General features: G+C 34.1%; 2 protein-coding genes across 2 annotated transcripts in view; one reads left to right on the top strand and one right to left on the bottom strand.

The window, feature by feature from the left end:
- The first annotated feature begins 1,219 nt into the window (after nucleotides 1-1,219).
- LOC134246200 (fumarate hydratase, mitochondrial-like) lies at nucleotides 1,220-12,097 on the top strand. Its single transcript, XM_062728523.1, has 9 exons — nucleotides 1,220-1,329; nucleotides 3,579-3,704; nucleotides 3,846-3,956; nucleotides 4,518-4,694; nucleotides 5,114-5,269; nucleotides 7,093-7,204; nucleotides 8,466-8,546; nucleotides 8,907-9,110; nucleotides 11,595-12,097. The coding sequence occupies exons 1-9, from the start codon at nucleotides 1,327-1,329 to the stop codon at nucleotides 12,017-12,019; spliced, it is 1,395 nt and encodes a 464-aa protein (XP_062584507.1). The 5' UTR covers nucleotides 1,220-1,326; the 3' UTR covers nucleotides 12,020-12,097.
- Nucleotides 12,098-17,843: 5,746 nt separating this feature from the next.
- The window catches only part of LOC134246232 (uncharacterized), a 40,083-nt gene continuing 36,467 nt past the window's right edge, over nucleotides 17,844-21,459 (bottom strand). Inside the window, exon 17 of the mRNA XM_062728562.1 lies at nucleotides 17,844-19,189. Within this exon, the coding sequence (XP_062584546.1) occupies nucleotides 18,802-19,189 (388 nt within the window). The 3' untranslated portion in view covers nucleotides 17,844-18,801. The remainder of the gene's footprint in view (nucleotides 19,190-21,459) is intronic.

The following is a 21,459-nucleotide window of genomic DNA, read 5'->3' as shown; positions in this document are numbered from 1 at the left end:
TTATGTGGTTTATATGTATGAGGTACTGCATATGAATTTTACTCATTTTATAGGCACATCTTTGTACACATACATATTTGATCAGAATTTTGAACTCTGTATGAATACCAATGTATTGAGTCAGCATTCTCCACAAAGTTTTAAAGTTAAGTCACAAGTTGATAACTGAAACTTGTAATAGAAAACCTAAAATCTTTTAATGGTCTTGCCAGGTTCCTTATATTTAGATCCATGAATTGTTCTAAAACTACCGGGTATTTAACATGTATCTTAAGAAAAAAAAAAAACCACTTTCAGACTATGTACTACATGTATACAATTGTATTTTAATACCAATGGATATAAAGTGTGTAAGTCTGTGACACTTTTATTTGCAACAGACCAAAAAAAGCTTTCAAGAGTCAAAGTTGGCTACTTGTTTAGTGCTATGTGATCGAAGTGAATAAAATGAATTGTTTGATGTGAAATTTCACTCAAAATTTTTAAACTGTGTCGCATAGATCCATCATTCTTGATATGCATTAGTGCAATTTCTATTTATTCTCATGACATTTGTAATATATTGCTTTAACATAAAAGAGGATAATATATGTAAATTGGTGTATGTACAAAATGCAGATTTATTTGTTGAAAATATTTATCTTAATTAAAGTACTGTAAATACATTTTTATTGTATTTACAAAATATGTACAGTTTCCATGTTGTTACTTGTGTACGAGTCATACTATTTTTGTTCATTGCATAATTAGGATTAAATAAATCAAGATTTTTTTATCTATATGTGCTATTTTCATGCCCCCCTTCGGGCATATTGCTTTGCTGCTCTATGTTGGTCGGTCTATCGGTCCACTTGCTTTCCGTTAATTTTCTTTACAACCTTTGCATTTATACTGAAATGAACTTTGGTATACAGATACATGTATATCAGATAAAAATCTAGGCCAAGTTCTGTTTTTGGTATGATCGCGCCATTTTTGACAGGGTCATGCCCATTTGGACTTTAAAAAATTCCAATTTGGGGGGAGGGGGGCATAAGTGTTTTACAAACATCTCTTGTTTTTGGTGAACACGTTTGTCAGTCTCTACATTTAAAAATGTTTTTTTTTTTCAGTTTATAAAAGTACAATGTCAGATTAGCATTTGTAAGTCAATCAGTGTTCAATGCAGAATTTTATGTGGTCAAGAAAAAAAGATTTACCTTCCTTGCCAATGCAGACGTAAACATTGGAGTTGCCTCCCGTGAATTTCTGTTCTGGGAAAGTGAAAGTCGATAAGTTATTCGATTCATACAGAACAAAACATTGAATTGGGGTTAGAATTCCACAATGGTACGTATCTGAAGCATTTTTATTGCAAGTATAATTATAGAAAAGATATTAGTCATAATGAATCTAATGAACATCAAAAACGGTAGTTAACAACACGTGTACATATTAGTCTGAATTATCTCTGTCATTCTGCATCTAAGAGTCTTCAACTATTGTTTCAAGTTGTCTGACATAGTCATAATGAGTAATGAGAGTGAATTTTTAAGGATTGGACAGACTGAAAATATTTTTGTTCGGGAAATTCAAAGGTTCCTGGAGTGGTTCAAAATACTTTCTTTGTCAACCAAGATGTGCTTAGACCAAGCTAAAATGAACATTTGATAAATGGTGATTAAGACTGAAACTGATAATGATAAGAACAAGGTACAGTTTCAATACAAGTTAAGCCCTGTATTTTTCTAAAATATGAAAGTGATATAAGAAATTAAAATTCATTCATTCTGAATCGTAGGAATTTCATGCAGTAAGAATACACAAATCGTTTTTCTCATGTGACCTCCTAAATGCTAATTGTGACGTCATTATCTTGTGCATTTTCCCTGTATTTTCTTTAAAAGTTCCAGAAGACATCAATTTTCAGTGAAATTTACTTTCAGAAAACATACTCTGCCACCGTCGCCCACAAAGATTTTATGACTCTGCCACTGTCGCCCACAAAGATTTTATGATATGTGATTTTTCAAAGCAGTTTTCATAATATATCCAAAAATTGACAGACACTATTTCCTTGAAGAAAATAAACACAGAAATGAGTCATTCTGAGGCTTTTCTGCATTAAACTTAGAAATGGACCAAATTAATGACGTCACATTTCCAGAACGGTCCTCCTTCATGTGATATTCTTTCCTGATTTATCACATTCATCTACTCAACTCTTGTTAAAGCCAATTTCATAATTTTTCCTCAAGCCCTAGAGGGGCTTGAGTTATCTAAAACGATGCTAGGTCATCGATTAACTCAGTTTAAAAACACAAAAATATATTATTTTTGTAGATAAAAATATTTCTAGAAACAAAAATGAAGCTTATCTTGAAAACATCTGTATATTCAAAGATATTAAGTGTTAAATATCGGATTCTATTCTATGGCGAATGAACAATGAGTGACGCTCTGCAGCCGCAACAGTTTCTATACAGAGATTTCGCGCTTTCCTTTGCATATGAATCTGAGGTAACTTTTTTTAATCACCGACAAAGCATCCTTGGACGAGTCCACTGCAGACTCTGAAAGTTGACGCAGGTTACCCCATCATTAACAATTCTACAATGCATGGCCAGAAAATGTATGGATGTACCCCCCAACTGAAATTGCTTTTCACGGGCCTACAAATGATGTGCACTTTGAGTGACAGTAAAATAGTAGCACAAAATCAATGTTAAATTCTCGTATTATCCTACGTTTGGGTAACGGACCCTATATAACTTCTTTTGGATTCGTACGGAATATGTATTGGACATGCCGCTCAGCCAGATGAACCCCATCGTCTTAAGCCATGGTCCGTAGTAGGAGAGAATCAACATTTTGGATGTGGTTTGCAACGATGGATGAACCCGTAATCACATGGATTTCTTGCAGTCTGATTAAAATCAAACCTTCACTAGCTCCTTCTTATTGTTTTGCAGCTTCACGCGACAAAACAATAAAAAGGAGCTAGTGAAGGTTTGATTTTAATCAGACTGGATTTAATGGAGCCCAGAGCCCCTCCCCCCTTCCACTTTGAAAAGCTTTTCTACAAGCTTGTAGCAAGCTATTTAGATTGATGTATATATTGAATGTGATGTACGTCAGTAAGCAAAAAATATAAAAACCTATATAGTTTGAAGTATACTAAATGTCTATTAGACATAAAAAAAATATTTCATTAAATTAAGAAACGGCAACGTTACTATGCTCTATAAAATATTCCCGAAAGTGTGTCATGTAAATTCATCTTAAAAAGTAGTACGATTAATTATATTTCTTCTAATTAAATTCAATAAAAAAATATATGAATCTTGTTTCATGTACATGAAGTTTATTCAACAGAACATCGAACTCAGTAGCCCTAGTCTTATACCATTTTAGGATATTAATGACTTCCTAATTGACTTTCTACAGCTTGAGTATTTCTGACGTTTTGTGAGTATATACTTGTTTAAGAACATTAAAGTTTTAGGGCACAATAAAGTCCAAATCGTACCTTCTTCTTACAGTGAGATGAATATGAACTCAATGTTCAATACTTCAGAAGTGACTTCTTTCTGTTACAGACTTCCTTTAGAACCGAGACAGACAGCTTTGGGGAGATACAGGTGCCCAGTGATATGTACTATGGAGCAAACACTGCCAGGTCTATTAAAAACTTTGACATTGGTGGATCTAGAGAGAGGATGCCTGTAAGTTTAGGAGACACTTAGATTTATAAGATGACTTCTGATCACTGCTTTGTCAATTTTTAAGTTTTTTAATTGCAGAGTTGATTTCACAAATTTTAAGGAATGCATGTACACGCTGAAACTAAAACTTTTGTGTTTTAGCTTCCGATCATCAAAGCGTTTGCTATTCTGAAGAAGTGTGCAGCCTTGGTTAATGAGGAGTATGGACTTGATACAACAATTGCCAGCTACATCGTTAAAGCGGCAGATGAGGTGTGTATTATAGAACACAATGACATTTCTTCCTGAAAGGTAATAGTCCACCAAGATATTGAAATGAAATTCAGAGTATACTTATCCCGCTAATCTTTTGGCAAACACTTGTTCTAGATTTAAATTTTTTTTCTGTTGACAGATAATTGATGGTCAGTAACGGGACCACTTCTCCCTAGTCCTTTGGCAGAAACCTGCTTTTAGATAATGTTCTTTCTGTTGACAGATAATTGATGGACAGTCATGGGATCACTCCTCCCTTGTCCTTTGGCAGAAACTTACTCTTAGATAATTTCTTTCTGTTGACAGATAATTGATGGACAGTTTTGAGACCACTCCTCCCTAGTCCTTTGGCAGAAACTTGCTCTGAAATAATTTTCTCTTTGTTGACAGATAATTGACAGTCAGTTATGGGACCACTCCTCCCCAGTTCTTTGGCAGAAACTTACTCTTAGATAATTTTCTTTCTGTTGACAGATAATTGATGGTCAGTTATGGGACCACTCCTCCCCAGTCCTTTGGCAGAAACTTACTCTTAGATAATTTTCTTTCTGTTGATAGATAATTGACGGTCAGTTATGGGAACACTTCCCCCTGGTTGTCTGGCAGACGGGCTCGGGGACTCAGAGCAACATGAATGTGAATGAGGTCATCAGTAATCGGGCCATAGAAATGATGGGAGGAGAAATAGGCTCCAAACAGCCAGTTCATCCCAATGACCATGTTAATATGTCCCAGGTATGATACCCCCACTCACTCCTCCACTCACTCTCCCTCCATATAAAGTGGATTTCTGGTATGATACTACTTCCACCCCACCCCCACCTCCTCCACACTTAAAAACTTATTGGAATGTTTTGATGTCCATGTGTTGCATGTTAACTGGTTCTTTGCATGAAATACATACATGTGAATATTAAATGTAAATATAAGAATACATGTATATTAATGTGTAAATGTTATTCAAGCTTTTTTTTTTCAATATTCAGATTTGTAATAATACATGTATACCCTACATCTTAAGATTTGTTACCTGGAGATTTTCAGGTTCCTTACAACCCTTTTCTTCTCCCATTGAACAATTCAGTTTAAAAAAAAATGTTTATTTCTAAAAAGCCTCATGACATAAAAATATAATAAAGCTGTCCCTATTGTAGAGTTCTAATGACACATTCCCCACAGCCATGCACATTGCTGTTGTCCTAGAGGTTCACCAGAGGTTGTTACCAGGGTTACAGACCTTACATAGAGCCCTAGCAACCAAACAACAAGAGTTCAAGGACATTGTAAAGATAGGCAGGACCCATCTACAGGTTAGCTTGATAAATTTTTAAACTTTATATTTAAATATTCTGCTTCTCTTTATGTTTTTACAGTTCAAGCTACAGTTTGATAAGCTTGATAATGATTGCATTTTCTGAAGATTATTGAATGTCATTATAGCGTAGTTGCACTTGACCTTTAAATGAGAAAAAAAATTATTTTAAGAAAACGACAAGAAACTTTGGGAGGGCAGACAGTTGAAAAGAATAACTGACAAAAAAATTAATTTTATTGTTTTTTTTTTAATTAATGAGTTTTCAAAGATCATTCTCCTAAAGCAAATCACAATTCTGACATCCCAATAAATTTAGGAATTGTGAACAACAGTGGGCAAGTAGTCTTTTGTTTCCTTTTCTTTTTTTTCTTTTTTTTTTGTAAGCTGTGAATCATAACAACTGCTGTTCTTGCTTTGAAATATTTATCAAAGACATGATGTATTAGATTTTTTTTTTAAAAAGTGTAACTTTTTAAACGTTTATTTTCATGCTGCTACAGCTACATGTTCATTTGCTACCCCCGCTTATGAAGAATCTTCATAAATTTTGATATAGAAAATTATGAAAATGAGAGAAAATCAGTACATCTGTATTGCTAATAGTGCTGGGTATTGGCCAGAGATTTTGTATTGTGATATACTGGGATATTTTTAGCTGTATTGCGATATGTCTTACTGTTTGGCTTAATAACAAGCCTTTCTTACATATATTTTTATATTCAATGATAAAATTCCTTAGTCTAAGCATTTTGCCGATATATCAATATTACAAAAACGAATTGAACTACAATATTTTTTGTATTGCAATATTATACAGTTATTGACTGGGTATGAGGGCAACATATGATTTGTTGGACCTGAAGGTGAAAATGTTGCCCAAGGCCGAATCCCAGTCTATAACTGTTTTGTTATACCCTTCACTGCTCACTTAAGATTGATCAATTTAATCAATACACGCTATATTATCAATTATTTTATATGGAAAATTATGGCTTCTTCAGTAAATATAAAACATCAAGCTGAGAAAGAACAAAATCAGTTATATATCTATTATATCACAAAAATTATTTATCACAAAACATACTCTTCCCTTCTTCCTTACCTTGCTGTTAGCAACAACTCTTGTAGCTCTTAACTTTGGCTAATTTTGCGTCGCCGCTATTGAACGATGATTAATTACTTGTGACGTAACAGACGAGTGACATTGCGGTCTAACAATTCTTATGTAAGATCGGTCAATAGTGAAATTGTTAGACTGATGTACACTGTATTTTAATAAACAGTTCTTTTGTTGGACTTTTTATAAGTAATAAATATATAGCATGATATTTATAAGGGTATAACAATTAAACCAAAATATCGATATTTTTGCCCAGCTCTAATGCTAACTACAAAATTTCTTACGTAAACATCAGAAATTTTATGTGTTTTGCCAGCAGTATGCATTGCTAGCAATTAGCATTTTTGCAAGTACTGTAGATTGGCAAATGGGTTTTAATTTCACTATGTTTTTGATATATCATTTTTCCATGAAATTAAAACCATCATGAATGCTATCATTAGTTTTTCAAGATGATTAAATGCTTTTAAGAAAATTAAATTAATTTCTTGCAGTACGTGTTAAATTAAAACAATCGCGATTGGTACTTTTTGAGAAATTGTGAAATTTTAACTCCCCAGAATTAAAACAATTTTCAGTAATCAACAGAAATTACTAGCATAACTGTATTCAAATCAACATCTTCAGGATTTGCAAAATGCAGTCATTCTGTCATGAAGAACGTCTGTATATATACTGTCACAGTGTTGATTTTCCAGGATGCCACCCCCTTGTCCCTGGGTCAGGAATTCAGTGCCTTTGTACAACAGATTGAGTATGGAATACAAAGAGTGAATGCCACACTTCCACGAATATATGAGCTAGCAGCTGGTAAGGATTTATTTATTGCTCTATATACAGTGGAGCTTCATTTATCCGGACGCTTTGGTTCCTAGTTAATTTGTCCGGATATGTGAAGCGTCCGGATACCTGAATCACCAGTTACACAAAACAATTTTAACATTTAAAAATTCTGTCCCGATGAAAAATCGTCCGGATACTGAAGCATCCGGATATCTGGGGTCCGGATATCTGAAGGTCCACTGTAATATGTGAAGAGTTATTTCCCTTGAAAGAGCTTTGAGTTTGAATTAAACCTTCACTAGTTTATGATTTTGGTAGATTACTAGTATACAGATAACCATAGGATTTGTCATGACCATAAACTAAGGTCATTTACACAATATCAAGTCACACAGTTTAGATGTGTAAAAAATGGGCTCAAATATATAAAATTCTGAAAGAAATAACTAAGAGCAGCAAGGAGCTACGTCATACTTGACAAAAAGCATTACAATCTCTTACATAATATGATTTATGGTGTGACCGTTGGGGCGAGCGCAGTTGTAAAATCAAAAACATTTGAAAAATTGATCAGCAACTTCAAACATCAAGCCGCACGAGACGTCTCGACTAGCTGTGACGTCAAACGACGTCATGGAGCTTGTTGGAGCTTACGGAGACAGCTGAGCATCTGGTTGAAACTATGTATAGACCTAGTGCAATTTTGGTCAAAAAACATTGCAGAGTTATTTTTTGTTTCTTTGAAAGATTTCTACAAAATGAAAGCCTTTTATGCTTTACGTTATTATTTATTTATTTATTTATTCCCGCAATGGACATAGGGTATTAAAGGAATTCTAGAAATGTTTTACAGAGAAATTTGCCTGACTTATGTGCAGATTTCATTCCGAATTTCCTCTGTTCTTACACGTTAGTCTATTGAGCTCGCTGCGCTCGCTATTACATGTAATGATCAAGATCATTAAAACTGAAATTAATCATTCATTGCTAGTATAATGGTTGGGTTTTTCAAAAAGTCACCTTTAAAAAGCTTTTAGTAATGAACAAAGGGGGGATTGGAGACAGCTACATTATTGCACCTAATTGTAATAGGTCCTGTAAAAGTTGCCTTGAAGCAGATGGTTGATGGAATACATTTTGATTGATGGTTTAAAGTTACTGATAAAGAAATGTCATGTTGGTTTACTTCTTTTAAAAACATTTCTGACATTTTGTCAGTATGGGTTGAATTTGGTGAAAGAGCTAGAACATACACCTCATTGTTAACATGAACACATTGATTCTTAAGGTGGAACAGCAGTAGGGACAGGACTAAATACCAGAATTGGTTTTGCTGAAAAAATAGCTGCCAGAATAGCAGAAGAAACTGGTAAGATTGTCTGTCATTTGATTTTCAGCCATTGTAATCATGATAGGAAGTCTCTTCCACCTTTCAAAGAATATCATTTTACATGATGATCTTTTCTGATTTCTGAGCATTATTTTCATAGGCAAAGGTTATTTTATGATCATCAATATCAACCTTATCTTTGACCTTGAATGTGTTGGAAAAAATAAGATGCAGGTTGTAAAATTCTAATCATCATTTTGTAACCCTCACAATGAAAGTAAATTAAGGGTTTATGAATATACAGCCTGTTTATGAATATACAGACCGTTATGAATATACAACCTAGAGATTAGTAATGACTGGTTTAAAAACAATTTAAATTATTTTTGTCATCCATAGGGTTTCCTTTTGTGACTGCTCCTAACAAATTTGAGGCCTTGTCAGCTCATGATGCCATGGTGGAACTCCATGGAGCTCTGAATGTGTTGGCCTGCAGTCTCATGAAAATAGCCAGTGACATCAGACTTCTGGGGTCAGGACCTCGTTGTGGGATCGGTGAACTCTCTCTACCTGAAAATGAGGCTGGGAGTAGCATTATGCCAGGTAAATTCTAAATCCATGATCTATAAGGGTTTTCTTTGACTGTCTGCTTTCATTAAATTTTGTTGATATACATAAACACTAAATGGTGCTGCAATCTTACTTAACATTTTGTATAACATGTGATGTTTACATAATTTTGTGATTTATTCTTTTTTATTGCTTGACTTTACTTTTGTTCCAAAATTTAATAACTACTGGACTATGTTCAAGATCTTAAGCCTGTGTCACACTGTCAAGACTTTAGGCTATGATAGAGTATGAGTTAAAAAATTGCAGTAATTCGGCTTTCATTGTAGAGATAGTCGTGTTTCATCGCAGCAAATCGCCGAAGGCGGCGATTGTTTTGAGCATGTTCAAACCAATCATGGCCACAGTACGATTTTTAATTATTCGTAAGCGATCGTACAGCAATCGCAATACACTCGTACATCTAATCGTCGTAAATCTTCGACATTCGTAGGACACTCGCAAAAATTCGTAGAACTTCCAATTTGCGAGTTTCCTATGATTTATCGCGAGTATCACACGAGTTTTTGCGAGTGTTTCTCGACTAAAAAGGAATGCCGTACGATTTCGTGCGAATATGATACGAAAACAGGCGATTGACGGCAAGTGCAATACAAGTACCCTGCAAGTGAACTGCGAAATAGTAGGATTGTACGCGTTTTGGAAATTAGGAAATCTCATTCGCATCAAATCATGAATTTAAGACAGCAACATGCCTATACAACAGAAAAACTAGTTTCTGGTGTTTGGCGCGTTGGAGCTAAGAGGCATTGCCATCAGTTGGCGAGTATTTCAAGTGCATTTTCCACAACGCGCATTTCTCTGCTGAGTCTATATGCTCCTCATGGGTCAAAGTCCTTCTTGCGAAAGGTTTCAAAAGCCATGTCCTGAGAGGGAAGGCATCATCAGTCATCACCCATGATGAAATATGGGATATTTCTGTTGTCATTTGGTAGAGGGGCAGCTTCTGGAAATCCAATATTTTGATTTTCAATGACATCTTTTAATTCTGATTTGTTAAACACAGTAGCATCTGATGCAGAACCATTTGCACCTACGTCAACCCAAATGAATTTATAATCAGCATCAACAAGGCCCATAAGAATGAGGGAGTGGAACCCTTTGTAGTCCTCCGTTTTGGGGGCATTTTATAGCCATATGCTTCCCATCCAAAGCACCAAGGACATGGTCCAGGTCCATCTACTATAGTAATTCTGAACTGCTCAGCTAACTGTTGCCACTCATCTGTAGTTGTTGGACATGCAATTACTTCATCAGCATATTCCACTATTATACTTTCACAAACTTCACGAACCAGCAAGGAAATTGTATTATGTGGAACTCGAAATCCGTATATCAGACTTCTGTTGACTCTCCTGTTGCTAAATACTGAAGTGTAATGGCCAACTTTAATCCAGGTTCCAAAACCTTTCTGAACCATGTGTCTTGTTTTTTGTAATCTGGGACTCAATCTGTCTACATGTACAAGCTCTCTAAACATACCTGGCTCTACTCTGAGGAAGTCTTTGAATGATAATACATTCTCTGTTTCAAGTTCTTTCATCAATCGATCAAAATATCCATACTGAGTACGTCTGGTGATCCATGGCCTTATCCAGTATCTTCTTCTTTGCCTCTGTGGACACCCGTTGTGTAATAAATTGGCAATTGCCTTGTCATTTTCTGCAATTTTCTTTTCAAGTTCCCCCAAATATTGCAGCAGTTGAAGCTTCCGCATGGTAGCTACTGCCATAATTATACAACTTCGAAATTATGCTTAAAAATTCAAGCAACCCTCTCTCTATATATACATGTATACTCAAACCACATATATTCGTAAGAATTCATCACTGTTCGTGGGAATATCATGTATGCATCGTACAGACTTGTAGGTATTCGTAAAAGCATCGTTTAAAATCGTGTCTTATCGTACAAATTTGTATAAAGATCGTATTGCGTTCGTTATTTGATCGTTTTTGTTCGTACATTACTCACCAAAACTCGTTCTGTTATCGTATAAGCCTCGTACATTATTGAGCGGACATCATAGTTGTATCGTTACACACTGAAAAAAAACACCCTCTATCAAAAAAATACTAGGCTAGCGTGACGATTGTCGGCGATTTATGGTTTTTTGTAAGTCGTGTGGAATCATAGCAAAAATCGTGACATTGTGACACGGCCTTTAGCGGTTAGCCTAATTTCTATGTATGAATTAACAAGGGATTGCAATCAAACACAGAATTGCTAATCAGATGACAGTAAGACATTCTGACCAATTGAATTGTTAACTATAACAAGAAACGTAAACATTCTCGTATCAAAATGTATATTTCTTTAAGTAAGGTACAGATATTTTATATAAAAGTAGACAAAAAGATAATACCAAATAGATGTACCTTAATCTTGTTATATCAAACATATGGAGATGTTTATGCTGTGAATTAATTACACTGTATATCATTGATGTGTTTTCAGGAAAGGTAAATCCAACACAGTGTGAAGCAGTTACCATGGTAGCAGCTCAGGTGATGGGAAACCATGTTGCCGTGACGGTGGGTGGAAGTAATGGCCATTTTCAGTTGAACGTGTTCAAACCAGTGATCGTCACCAATGTTTTACAATCTGTTCGCCTGATAGGAGACGCCTGTGTATCATTTTCCAAAAACTGCATCGAAGGAATAGTCCCCAATACCCAGAAAATTAACAAACTGCTGAACGAATCTCTAATGTTAGTCACTGCCTTAAATCCACATATCGGGTACGATAACGCCGCTAAGATTGCCAAACACGCCCATATTACAGTGACCACCTTAAAGGACGCTGCTGTTTCACTGAGGCTACTGACCGCTGAGGAATTTGACCTCAAAGTCCAACCACATGACATGCTTGGACCAAAGTAATAATCACATGTTGAAATTTTCAAATTTTGAACTCGATTGTGAATAACACTGAAACATATGATTAACTTTTTTCGGGGGGGGGGGGGGGGGGGGTAGAGGTCAAATTTCTTGGCTCGATCATCATATCATAAATTCAGATATGTATATTGATTACTATGTTTAATTATGAAATTTTTTTCTACTTTGAAACTTTTTTAATCTACAAAAATTGTTACTGGGTATATGATTTTTTTTTTTTTTCAAAAGGTGATATTCGAATGATATTACTTTATTGCCATTTATGATGGAGGTTATTACTTGTTTAACTTCCCATTTAATTACATGTAAAAGTATTTAATATAAGTACAAAGTGGAAAGAGTGTATTAGAAAAACATTTTTCATTATTAACTTACATTGTGAATCATTACCTTATATCCTACGAGTGAATGCCAGACAAAAACTTTTTTTCTCTCAATAATCGGGAAAATAGATTCTTTTACTATATGATTAAGTACATGTAAAATGAATAAGTGTAGCCACATGAGGTTTTCATTTTTTTTTCAAGGTTTCTTAAGAAAATTCTATTAAGGGATCATTTTGAACATCATAGAAAATGTGTATTTATACTTTTGGAATTTCTTTTATCTTAGATGTTTGGCTTGTGGCCACTTTGAAAAGAAAAGAGAAATTTGATAAATAAAGACTCGTGGTTTTGGAGCTTCCATTAATTTTCTCAATTTTCATGTCTGACATACAGTATTATCATTTCAGTGACTTTGTTGGTCTTTCGGTATGATCACATCAGTATGCTGACACCAAAAAAACTGAACAAATACATATAGTTTTAATATACCTTTGTAACTTTATATCCAACACAAGAACAATAAGGGTATTGCAGACTGTTTACTACATGTATATATTTGCATATCAATTAATTCAGTTCATAGATATTAATGTGTAATGAAGTGCCTTTTGATGTTACATTCCAAGAATGTAGGACGGTTGTCTCTCTTTGAACCAAAACTAGATATGAAACCATTACACGTTTTTCATTGATATAAAATGTTTTAACATTAAAAGAAAATAAAACCCGTGATTATAATTGCCCATTTTGTTTTTGAGCTGTACAAGATTGTGTTTAAATAAAGACTTTTTGTCAATATGTGTTTTTTTTGTTCTTTCATTCTTGTTTTTAAATTATAAAACATTAAAATGATTTGACAATTTTAAAAGATAATGACAAGACAATTTTTGCTTCCTGCTCCAGATAGTTTGTTGATTTAAAGGTTGATGATGATTTTTTGACATTTTCCAGTTACTTATGGAAAGACGTTCATTATCTTGTCGTGAGTTTATCTTGTATCCTCTCGTTTTCATTGTTTCGGGGAGTTTGAAAAAGAGGGAAAGTGCCAAAATACTTTATATCCAGGTCTTTTTATAAGCAAACATTTATCACCCGTCACATCCGAACTTCAAAATGCTTACTCAGGCTGTATATTTATAGTCATTGCTGATACCATGTAATGGTTCCTCTTCAGTCTTGAATAAAAGCGACAAAGATTTGTGATACATCTACTTTAAAGTTAAATGTCAAGGATGTAAATCTTAAACATACAATCAGAAACGAAACATGGGCATATATGTCACTATTTGGCGCCCAGCTTGAAGAGCTGATTTAAATATATTAACGGAGTATTAACGCTATCATCGTTCGTTTGGCTTGATTCAAGCTACATCGTCAACATCCGCAGTAGAAAGCAAAACAAACGCGCTTCTAAATGAAGCAAAACACCCACTGCATGCAACGTCATTTGCGTCGTTTACGATCGCTCTTTGTTTTGATTGAGGGGGCTTAATTTTTTTATATTGTTGATAAATCTGTCAAAATATTGATGGGTAAGGGTGGAACGAAGATTCAGATAAGGGCAATAGACAGGCAGACCTCCAGAAACCCTCCCTTATCATGGAAACTTTATAGGTATAAATATGCTGGATACTACGTCACGTGATTCTTATAATCATGATAATCACAAATCCATTATACCGTCTATAAAACAAGGTTATGTTCATCTTCAATGTATTGAAAAACAGAAATGGCAGACAAGAAGTTTAAACTGTACTTTTGGCATCGTTAATCGCCAACTAATCTTGCAGATTTAGACCATTTCACAGTTGGTTAGGGAAATATATTGGATCTTGTGTTAAAAATCAGATGATATATCAATTGAAATCAGCAGGAAGCTTGTGTTTTACAAACTATCTTCAATGAAATAAATTATATAAATTATGTAACACTTTGTAGTAAAGAAGATTGCTTCAAGTTTAGCATGTTGTCATGGACTAGTAAATATTCCAAAACATTCCTTAATATAGGAAGTGAAATGTTTCATCAAAATGTTTTGATAAAACAATAGAGATGAGTGAGAAACATCCCAATATCCTACACTGGTTCTTGTCTTTCAAGAGGCAGTGAAGTCTAGTGACCCGTTTTTTGGCAGGAATCTTGTGCATGTTAAAGATTTCAATAGTACATGGGGAAACAAGATGAAATATAAAACAGAAATAAAATAATCAAAATAAGATGTCGGTAGTTTTTTCCACCGTAGATATATTTGTGATGACTAGCGATATCGCATGCATCGTAGATCAGACAAACCAAAGCGTCCGTTCAGTTCTCCTATCTGGGCTTATCTCGTGACGTGTCACAGACTTATCGTTACCAGAAAACCCAATATTGTATGCGATAGCCGTCAATTCTTTCGGTGCCATTTGGAAGATTTTACATCAAAGTTTTATAAAATTGACGACATTTCTGTCACTTTCAAATCAAACAGTGTGTTTCCTAATCTCCGGACCATCGAAAAGGAGAAATTCTTAATCTCGTGTGCTCTTGTTATCTATCCATTTTCATCAGTACGCATCCAGACGAATGTTTACTTCAAGAAACTCGCGAAAATACATTACGCAAATGTCATGGAACCTTTATGTAAGCTGGTTGTATCTTTAAGCATCCCCAATTTGTCTCGTAGATAAAGATCGCACAGGTTGCTCTGAGATATCTAGACATCTTACATTTGTTGAAGAACCTAATTAATATGACATTATATATTACAGGAATTAAAGAAACCACGCTCTTGATGAATATAAAGTTCGAGAAACGCAGCTGACAAGATAACCCAGGAAGAATTTTCAATCGAACACACGCCTTTTACATCCGACCAAAAAACAGGAAGTTTCACAGCAAGCATAACCTTTTGTTTAAAAGAAGATTTTTTTTCTTGCAAAAGAAGATAAATCGCATAAAAGATATAAAAACTTAATCAATCAAATAAAATTTGTTTTAATGTGCAGTGCGTGCAGTTGTTGCACCATGTCGACTTATGCATTAGTCGCCGAACCCTTTAAAAACGCATGCAACATGTCTGTTCCTTCACGTTAAAAATGTATTTTTCTGTTCATACATCCAAACTTTAAAGATTTGAGAATGCAAAAAAATGTCAAATGTCTGAGTTATGCCGTCTAAAGTTGCCTGGCCTTGTCTACATTTCTGAAAGAATCGTACAACGGAAATATCAGTGGAAAACACAAAGACATGGAACTTTTTAAAGTCTTATTTTATGTAAAAGCGTAATCTATTAATTAAATTAACTAAGGTGAATGCAGAATAGTTAGATTATCGGAGAAAACCATAGCGGGACATACCACAGTTTCGACAAATGTCTTAGCTTTGTCAAATGAGCCCACAAGTACACGTTTTCTTTATTTCTTGAAAATTTTACATACTTACGATATGCTTTGGCGGATCCACAGGGCGGGGTCCAGAACCTCTCGTTTGCACTGTTTGACTCAATTATCTCAATTTTACGTGCTCCCATTTTCTCATCCGCATTTTTCAACATGGTACATGTATTCATCTACTGTTGAACGTCACGTTTTAATATGGACGAGAATTATTAGAAACTTTGTCATCGAGTTTAGGACCTGTATTAACATTGAATTTAGTAGCTTTCCATTCAAGCTACACATTAAATGTTGTACCATAATACTTGTAGTACAATATAACGGTATCTTTCAATAATCTTTATTATGATCCGGGATTCTTTCCCCTGACTATTTCTTTCTCTATTTAACTGAAAATATAAAAATTCAATTAATATAACTTTTCCTTTGGTAAAATAAAACTATAAATGTGTTAATCTACAAATAATCTTTCAAACATGGGCAATAATTTAGGTAGTTTCCTGTTTCAAGTTCGTATAACTATAAATAAATAATAATGAACCTCTCTGAAGGTGGACATTTTAATCTTCGGAAATTTCTAGCTACAGTAAAAATGGTTATAGCCAACTTGTTTATAACGAATTCCTGCTTATAACAAAGTGATTTTAGATTCCCTTAGTCTTAAAAACATTGTCACCTTTTTTTAAAACAGTTAGGACAAATCAAATTGTACTCCTGGCACTCTGCCATAAGCGTATTTTATTGTGAATGATGCTGATTCTCGGGGGGGGGGGCAAAATAAAAAGACTCGTAAAACAGCTTTTTCTTTTATTACAAATGCATGAAATACAATAACTATTAACAGAAACAAATAGTTTACAATCATGACAATATTATGGTGGACGGTCATATAAAAGGGGGAGACAATCAAGTCCACTCACACAGGTAAAATAATGGCAGCATAAACTTAATAGGTGTAAGAGAAAATCCATCTGAGCACACTCGGAGAAAACCACTATTCTATACAAATAAGGTAAAATAAAATTTGGTTTTAAAAATCTTACATTAGACCAATTACATTCTCTTTATTGAAAGCAAAGTTAAATATTAAGTAAATTAAAAAAAAAATCTAATTAATTATACAGCAGTATACATAACTTCAATCATCCAAATTTAAAATTCTTTCAAAAGCCAATTTGCTTCCGAGCATAAAAAAATTAAAAAACTGTTTTAAAGAAGCACATAGGGTATTTTCTGTTTTAGAAAGCATAGAACTATGAAAATACTTCTTAAAGATTTGGTCCAATTGAATTTGAAATACTTATATTGTATGAAACGAAAGTTGATAATGATTAACATATTTAAGACATATCCATGTATTCCACCAAAAGCAATGTGAAAAAATATCCAGTATGTCCTTTTTCATATTTGAAACAATAACTTTAACATTTCCATTTAATCTTGTTAATTTTTCCTTTTTTTTTGGGGGGTAAATGTATTTTCCTCTGTTAAAGAGGAAAATACAGGTGATGAGATGCATTTGTTGAGTTTATAGTCTGTATGGCACGAAATGGTTAAAATGCATGAAAATGATGAATAAAAGAAAATGATAAAACATATGAAGAATTATACATGTAATTCTTAGAGAAACCCATATTATGGCTAAACAATCTCGACAAAGAACATTTCTCTATTACAATTACATGAGCATGTTTCCATCAAATTGTTTCAAGATTTGAATGTAGTTTATTCCTTTGGTATAAGTATGGTGTGATGGGAAATACAAGAATATGTAACATACAAATAGGTGGATTTACAAAAAGATAAATATTTTTCTCTGTTTACCTGAGGGTATTTTTCATTGTGTTTTAATGCAAATATGATACAAATTGTATTATATATAAATTACTTAGTGATAACATAAACGATACCTGGACAAATGCATGGGTGGGTTTATTTACCAACATTCTTTAAAGACTCTGAAGACACTATGAACATTACCCTTTTTTTTCAATAGTTCAAAAGAGTTCTCATTTCTAAAATTTAAAAAAAAAATGTTACAACTTCTTTAGCCCAAAGCATCATTTTTTTTTTAGTTTGAAAAAGTTACAGTTGTATTGATCAGAAATTCATTCAAACAATCAAACTTCATTAGTGTATTTGAGATTCTTAATTCTGAACAACCTTAGCAAATATTCACCCCTTTTAAGCACCACTTGAAAAAAAACATGTTTTCAAAATCTCAATTCCCTTCAACGTAAAGTTTTATTTAAACTAGGAACCATTGACTCAAGAAGTACGTTTTGATGAGAGATGAATAAGATGGATGTGTTACATTGTACATGAAGTCATATACATGTACATGAGTTATATGTTATAATTGTTTATTTATTTGCATACTTATTTTTTAGGCAAATATTAAAATACCGGTATGTTGTTAAATTGTTGTTGAATTCTAGCTCCGAAATTTGTTGTTTGTTCGTTATTTTACACTTCAGCACATTAATCTTGTCTCTGAAAAAATCTCAAATCAACAAACAAGAAAGGGGTCAAACTCTGCCAAAATTCTGTTACCCATACAGTTAATAATACAGGATGTAGTGTAAAAATGTACTGGCCCTATCATAATAAACACATCATATGGAGAACATTCCCCCAACAACAAAATAAATTACTATTGCAAAATATAAATATATAAATATTTACAGATCTACATTGTAAATTCAAAACAATGACATATTTTCAAAAAAATAAACATAATCACAGCAAGCCTTATTAAAGACATTTTTCTTAGTGTTTCTAGAAGCACACACAATGTGCTGTGCTGGTACACTGGCTTGAAGCACACCTAAGCACAATAGTGCTGGCACAGTGAACACAGTTTTCTCAACACTGGGCTATCACAGTCCATATATTTACTGCACAATATTGAGCAGTTCACTTCAACGAGTCAACAATAAAGACAACCATTGCACATTTGGAGGAACATTTTTCCTCCATTCTTGTCTTTGTGCAGTTTCGTGTCAGTGTCATTCAATTTTTTCATATTTCATAACAGAAAACGTAGAATTTTTTATAACGGCTATGATGAGCTTTCTGATTGCCCTCCTTTCATATACCACTGATCTGAGTTCTCAATACACACAACAGTCACAGGGTCTGTCGCTATGGTAACTGTCTTCTGGGGCCCAGACCGACTGGTACCCGGTGAACTGGTTCCCGGTCTCCTTGACGACTGCCCTGGAATTACCCTGTGAGCAGACGGTCGTGTGTTGAGCAGAGACATAGTGTCAGAATCATCAGATTTAGGAGAACTACTGCTTTCTGATGTTGACAAAGGAGCATCTATGTTATCTAAATCTAAATAATTTCTGTCCCTTGACAACAACTGTTCTATCTGAACTCTCAGGTCTGTGAAATTAGGACGCTCTGACGGACTCTCGATCCAGCATTGGCGCATGATCGTATATCTGAAAAAACAACAAGCATGGCAAAAATTAGTTGAAAAATTCAGAATTAATGAATGCTCTCGATCAGTGAATGATTAATCTTAATTTTGAGTTTTACTGCATTTGTCACATTTTTCAGATAAGTGCTTTGAAATTCTTTGTTGGGATTCTATACCTACTGCTTGATCAGTTGCTTTGCATCAAATACCCCCCAAAAATCCATGGCATATCTTATTTTGTCAGTAAGAAAAATAAAGGGAAAAACTCAAGTATTTCATTCAAATACTGATAATGAAAGTGCAGACAACATTTCTTAAAGTAAAACTATCAGACAACATTTCTTAAAGTAAAAATATCACCTTATCAGATAAAAGATCTTTGAAATTCTTGAATTTTCCCCTCAGTTGACAGAGTGAGTGAATACAAACATGTTACCATAACAGTATCTTTAGATAAAGAAAAATAACACCTCTTAGTATAAACTGTTTGATCTTATGAACAACTATGTCTCTTTAGACATGTCTGCACAATTTCAAATGACTGACACATCTGAAGAGTGCAAAAAAGTCAATCTCTCTTTCCTCTCATTCTTTTCCATTCAATTTTTTGTTTAAAAAAAAAGGGGGGGGGGGGAGGAGGAGGAGAGGAGATTGCTTTAAACAAGATGCAAAATACACTGTGCACTGCAAAAAATGAATTTCCTTTTCATTCTTTGACAGTTTTCTGTACAGTAGTATATTTCAGCTTTTCCAATTTTGCAATAGTACATGTATGTAGAAAGGATGGTGCAACAAAGCAGGTGTCTGGATAAATGGGCTTGACTGTTTTGGACTTTAAACAGTGCTATCATATACATGTAGGTATATGTACATGTTATCTTAATCCAATATACACCTACATCCTGTTTTTCACCTAAGCTTTGGTGGAGATACAAGTTCATTACAATTAAATATCTCACGAACTCACAACCTGAAGTCTATTTCAAGCCAAAAAAAAACTGATAAAACGTAAAGATCTTAAACCGGAAAAGAACGGAGATTGTAAGATTGATGAAAATAATAGTTGGGTGTGACCAATTCTGCATTATTTTCTTTTTCGATAAATATCTTACTGTTCATCTGCTCTCCATATCTCATGATCAAAGATGCTTTCAGAGAATTAGAAGCATATATAAATTAAATTTCTTTTTTTTCATTTTATAATTTAAACTGTCTGGATTTGAAGCTTATATGTGGTATCATTTACTCTTACATAACAAAAATTGAATTCATTATCAGTTTTGCTTCAGTAATAAAGTTTGATCATCATAAAATACATATCTTTGCACCGTTAACCCCTTCTCATACATGTATCTTATGAATCGCAACTATCTTTATGACCTCAAATCTTTCTGCACATTCAAGGTGCCAAATTACACTACTACGTGATTGCAGCTTGTTTAAAAAACATCCTACTTGGCATAGGATCTGATACATAGTGGACCCCCAAAAACTGAGACCTTGATAGAAGAACTAGGAAGAAGTTTTCTTGTAAAGGTGATAAGAGATGAAAAGTACAAAAAGATGATGAGTGGAGGTGACCTTGACAAGGGGAGGGGGAAAAACTGCTTGAAATTAGCTGAAACGGCAGCCAAAACAAAGTAAAAAATAGGGCCATAACGGCTCATCAGGTAGACCCATAATTTCTGCTAAATGCTCAGTGGTGACATTTTAAGGTTGAAGAATAATTAAGGTGCTTTTGTCTAGAAAATTTTTTTTTAATGCTGACAGGAAAAGAACAATACGGCCGACAATTTATAGTTTTCAGTAGATGGATTTGCATACGTGTGTAGTTTTGAGTTTCTGTTTAAGGATCCACACCTGCTGGGAAATTTTATCACACTTCCTGTGTAGAAGGAGGATACAGTTCCCTCACCTTGTCAGTATGTCTGCCAAAATCTTCATCAGTCAAAATCAAATTGAGTTAATTTGAAGTAGTCTAATACACTGTTTGATATGACTGACAAGGTAAACACGCCAGCTCTGAAGTCAGTGAGCCCAGATGGGGGAAATGTTTGAAGACACAGCAATTGAAAAACACCCTAATCCAATTAGCTGTGAAAGAGGATACAGATAAAAATACATGCTTCAGATGATAGTAGGCCAGTAGGGTGCCTTCTTACCCATAATGCACTGCCTGAACCAAATAACACTGGATTTGACCTTGATAATGAGGGATGACCTCCAGCATCTGCTTCTAATGATTTGAATGATGTAATGAAATGTTTTTTTAAGATATATATATTTTACTTA

The sequence above is a fragment of the Saccostrea cucullata genome, unplaced genomic scaffold, assembly GCF_032062105.1.
Source record: "Saccostrea cucullata isolate Sc308-1 unplaced genomic scaffold, CSIRO_AGI_Scuc_v1 ctg205, whole genome shotgun sequence".
In the NCBI taxonomy this organism is placed as follows: Eukaryota; Metazoa; Mollusca; class Bivalvia; order Ostreida; family Ostreidae; genus Saccostrea; species Saccostrea cuccullata.
Note: the sequence above shows the minus strand (reverse complement) of the source record. Positions and strands in the feature narration are given on the sequence as shown.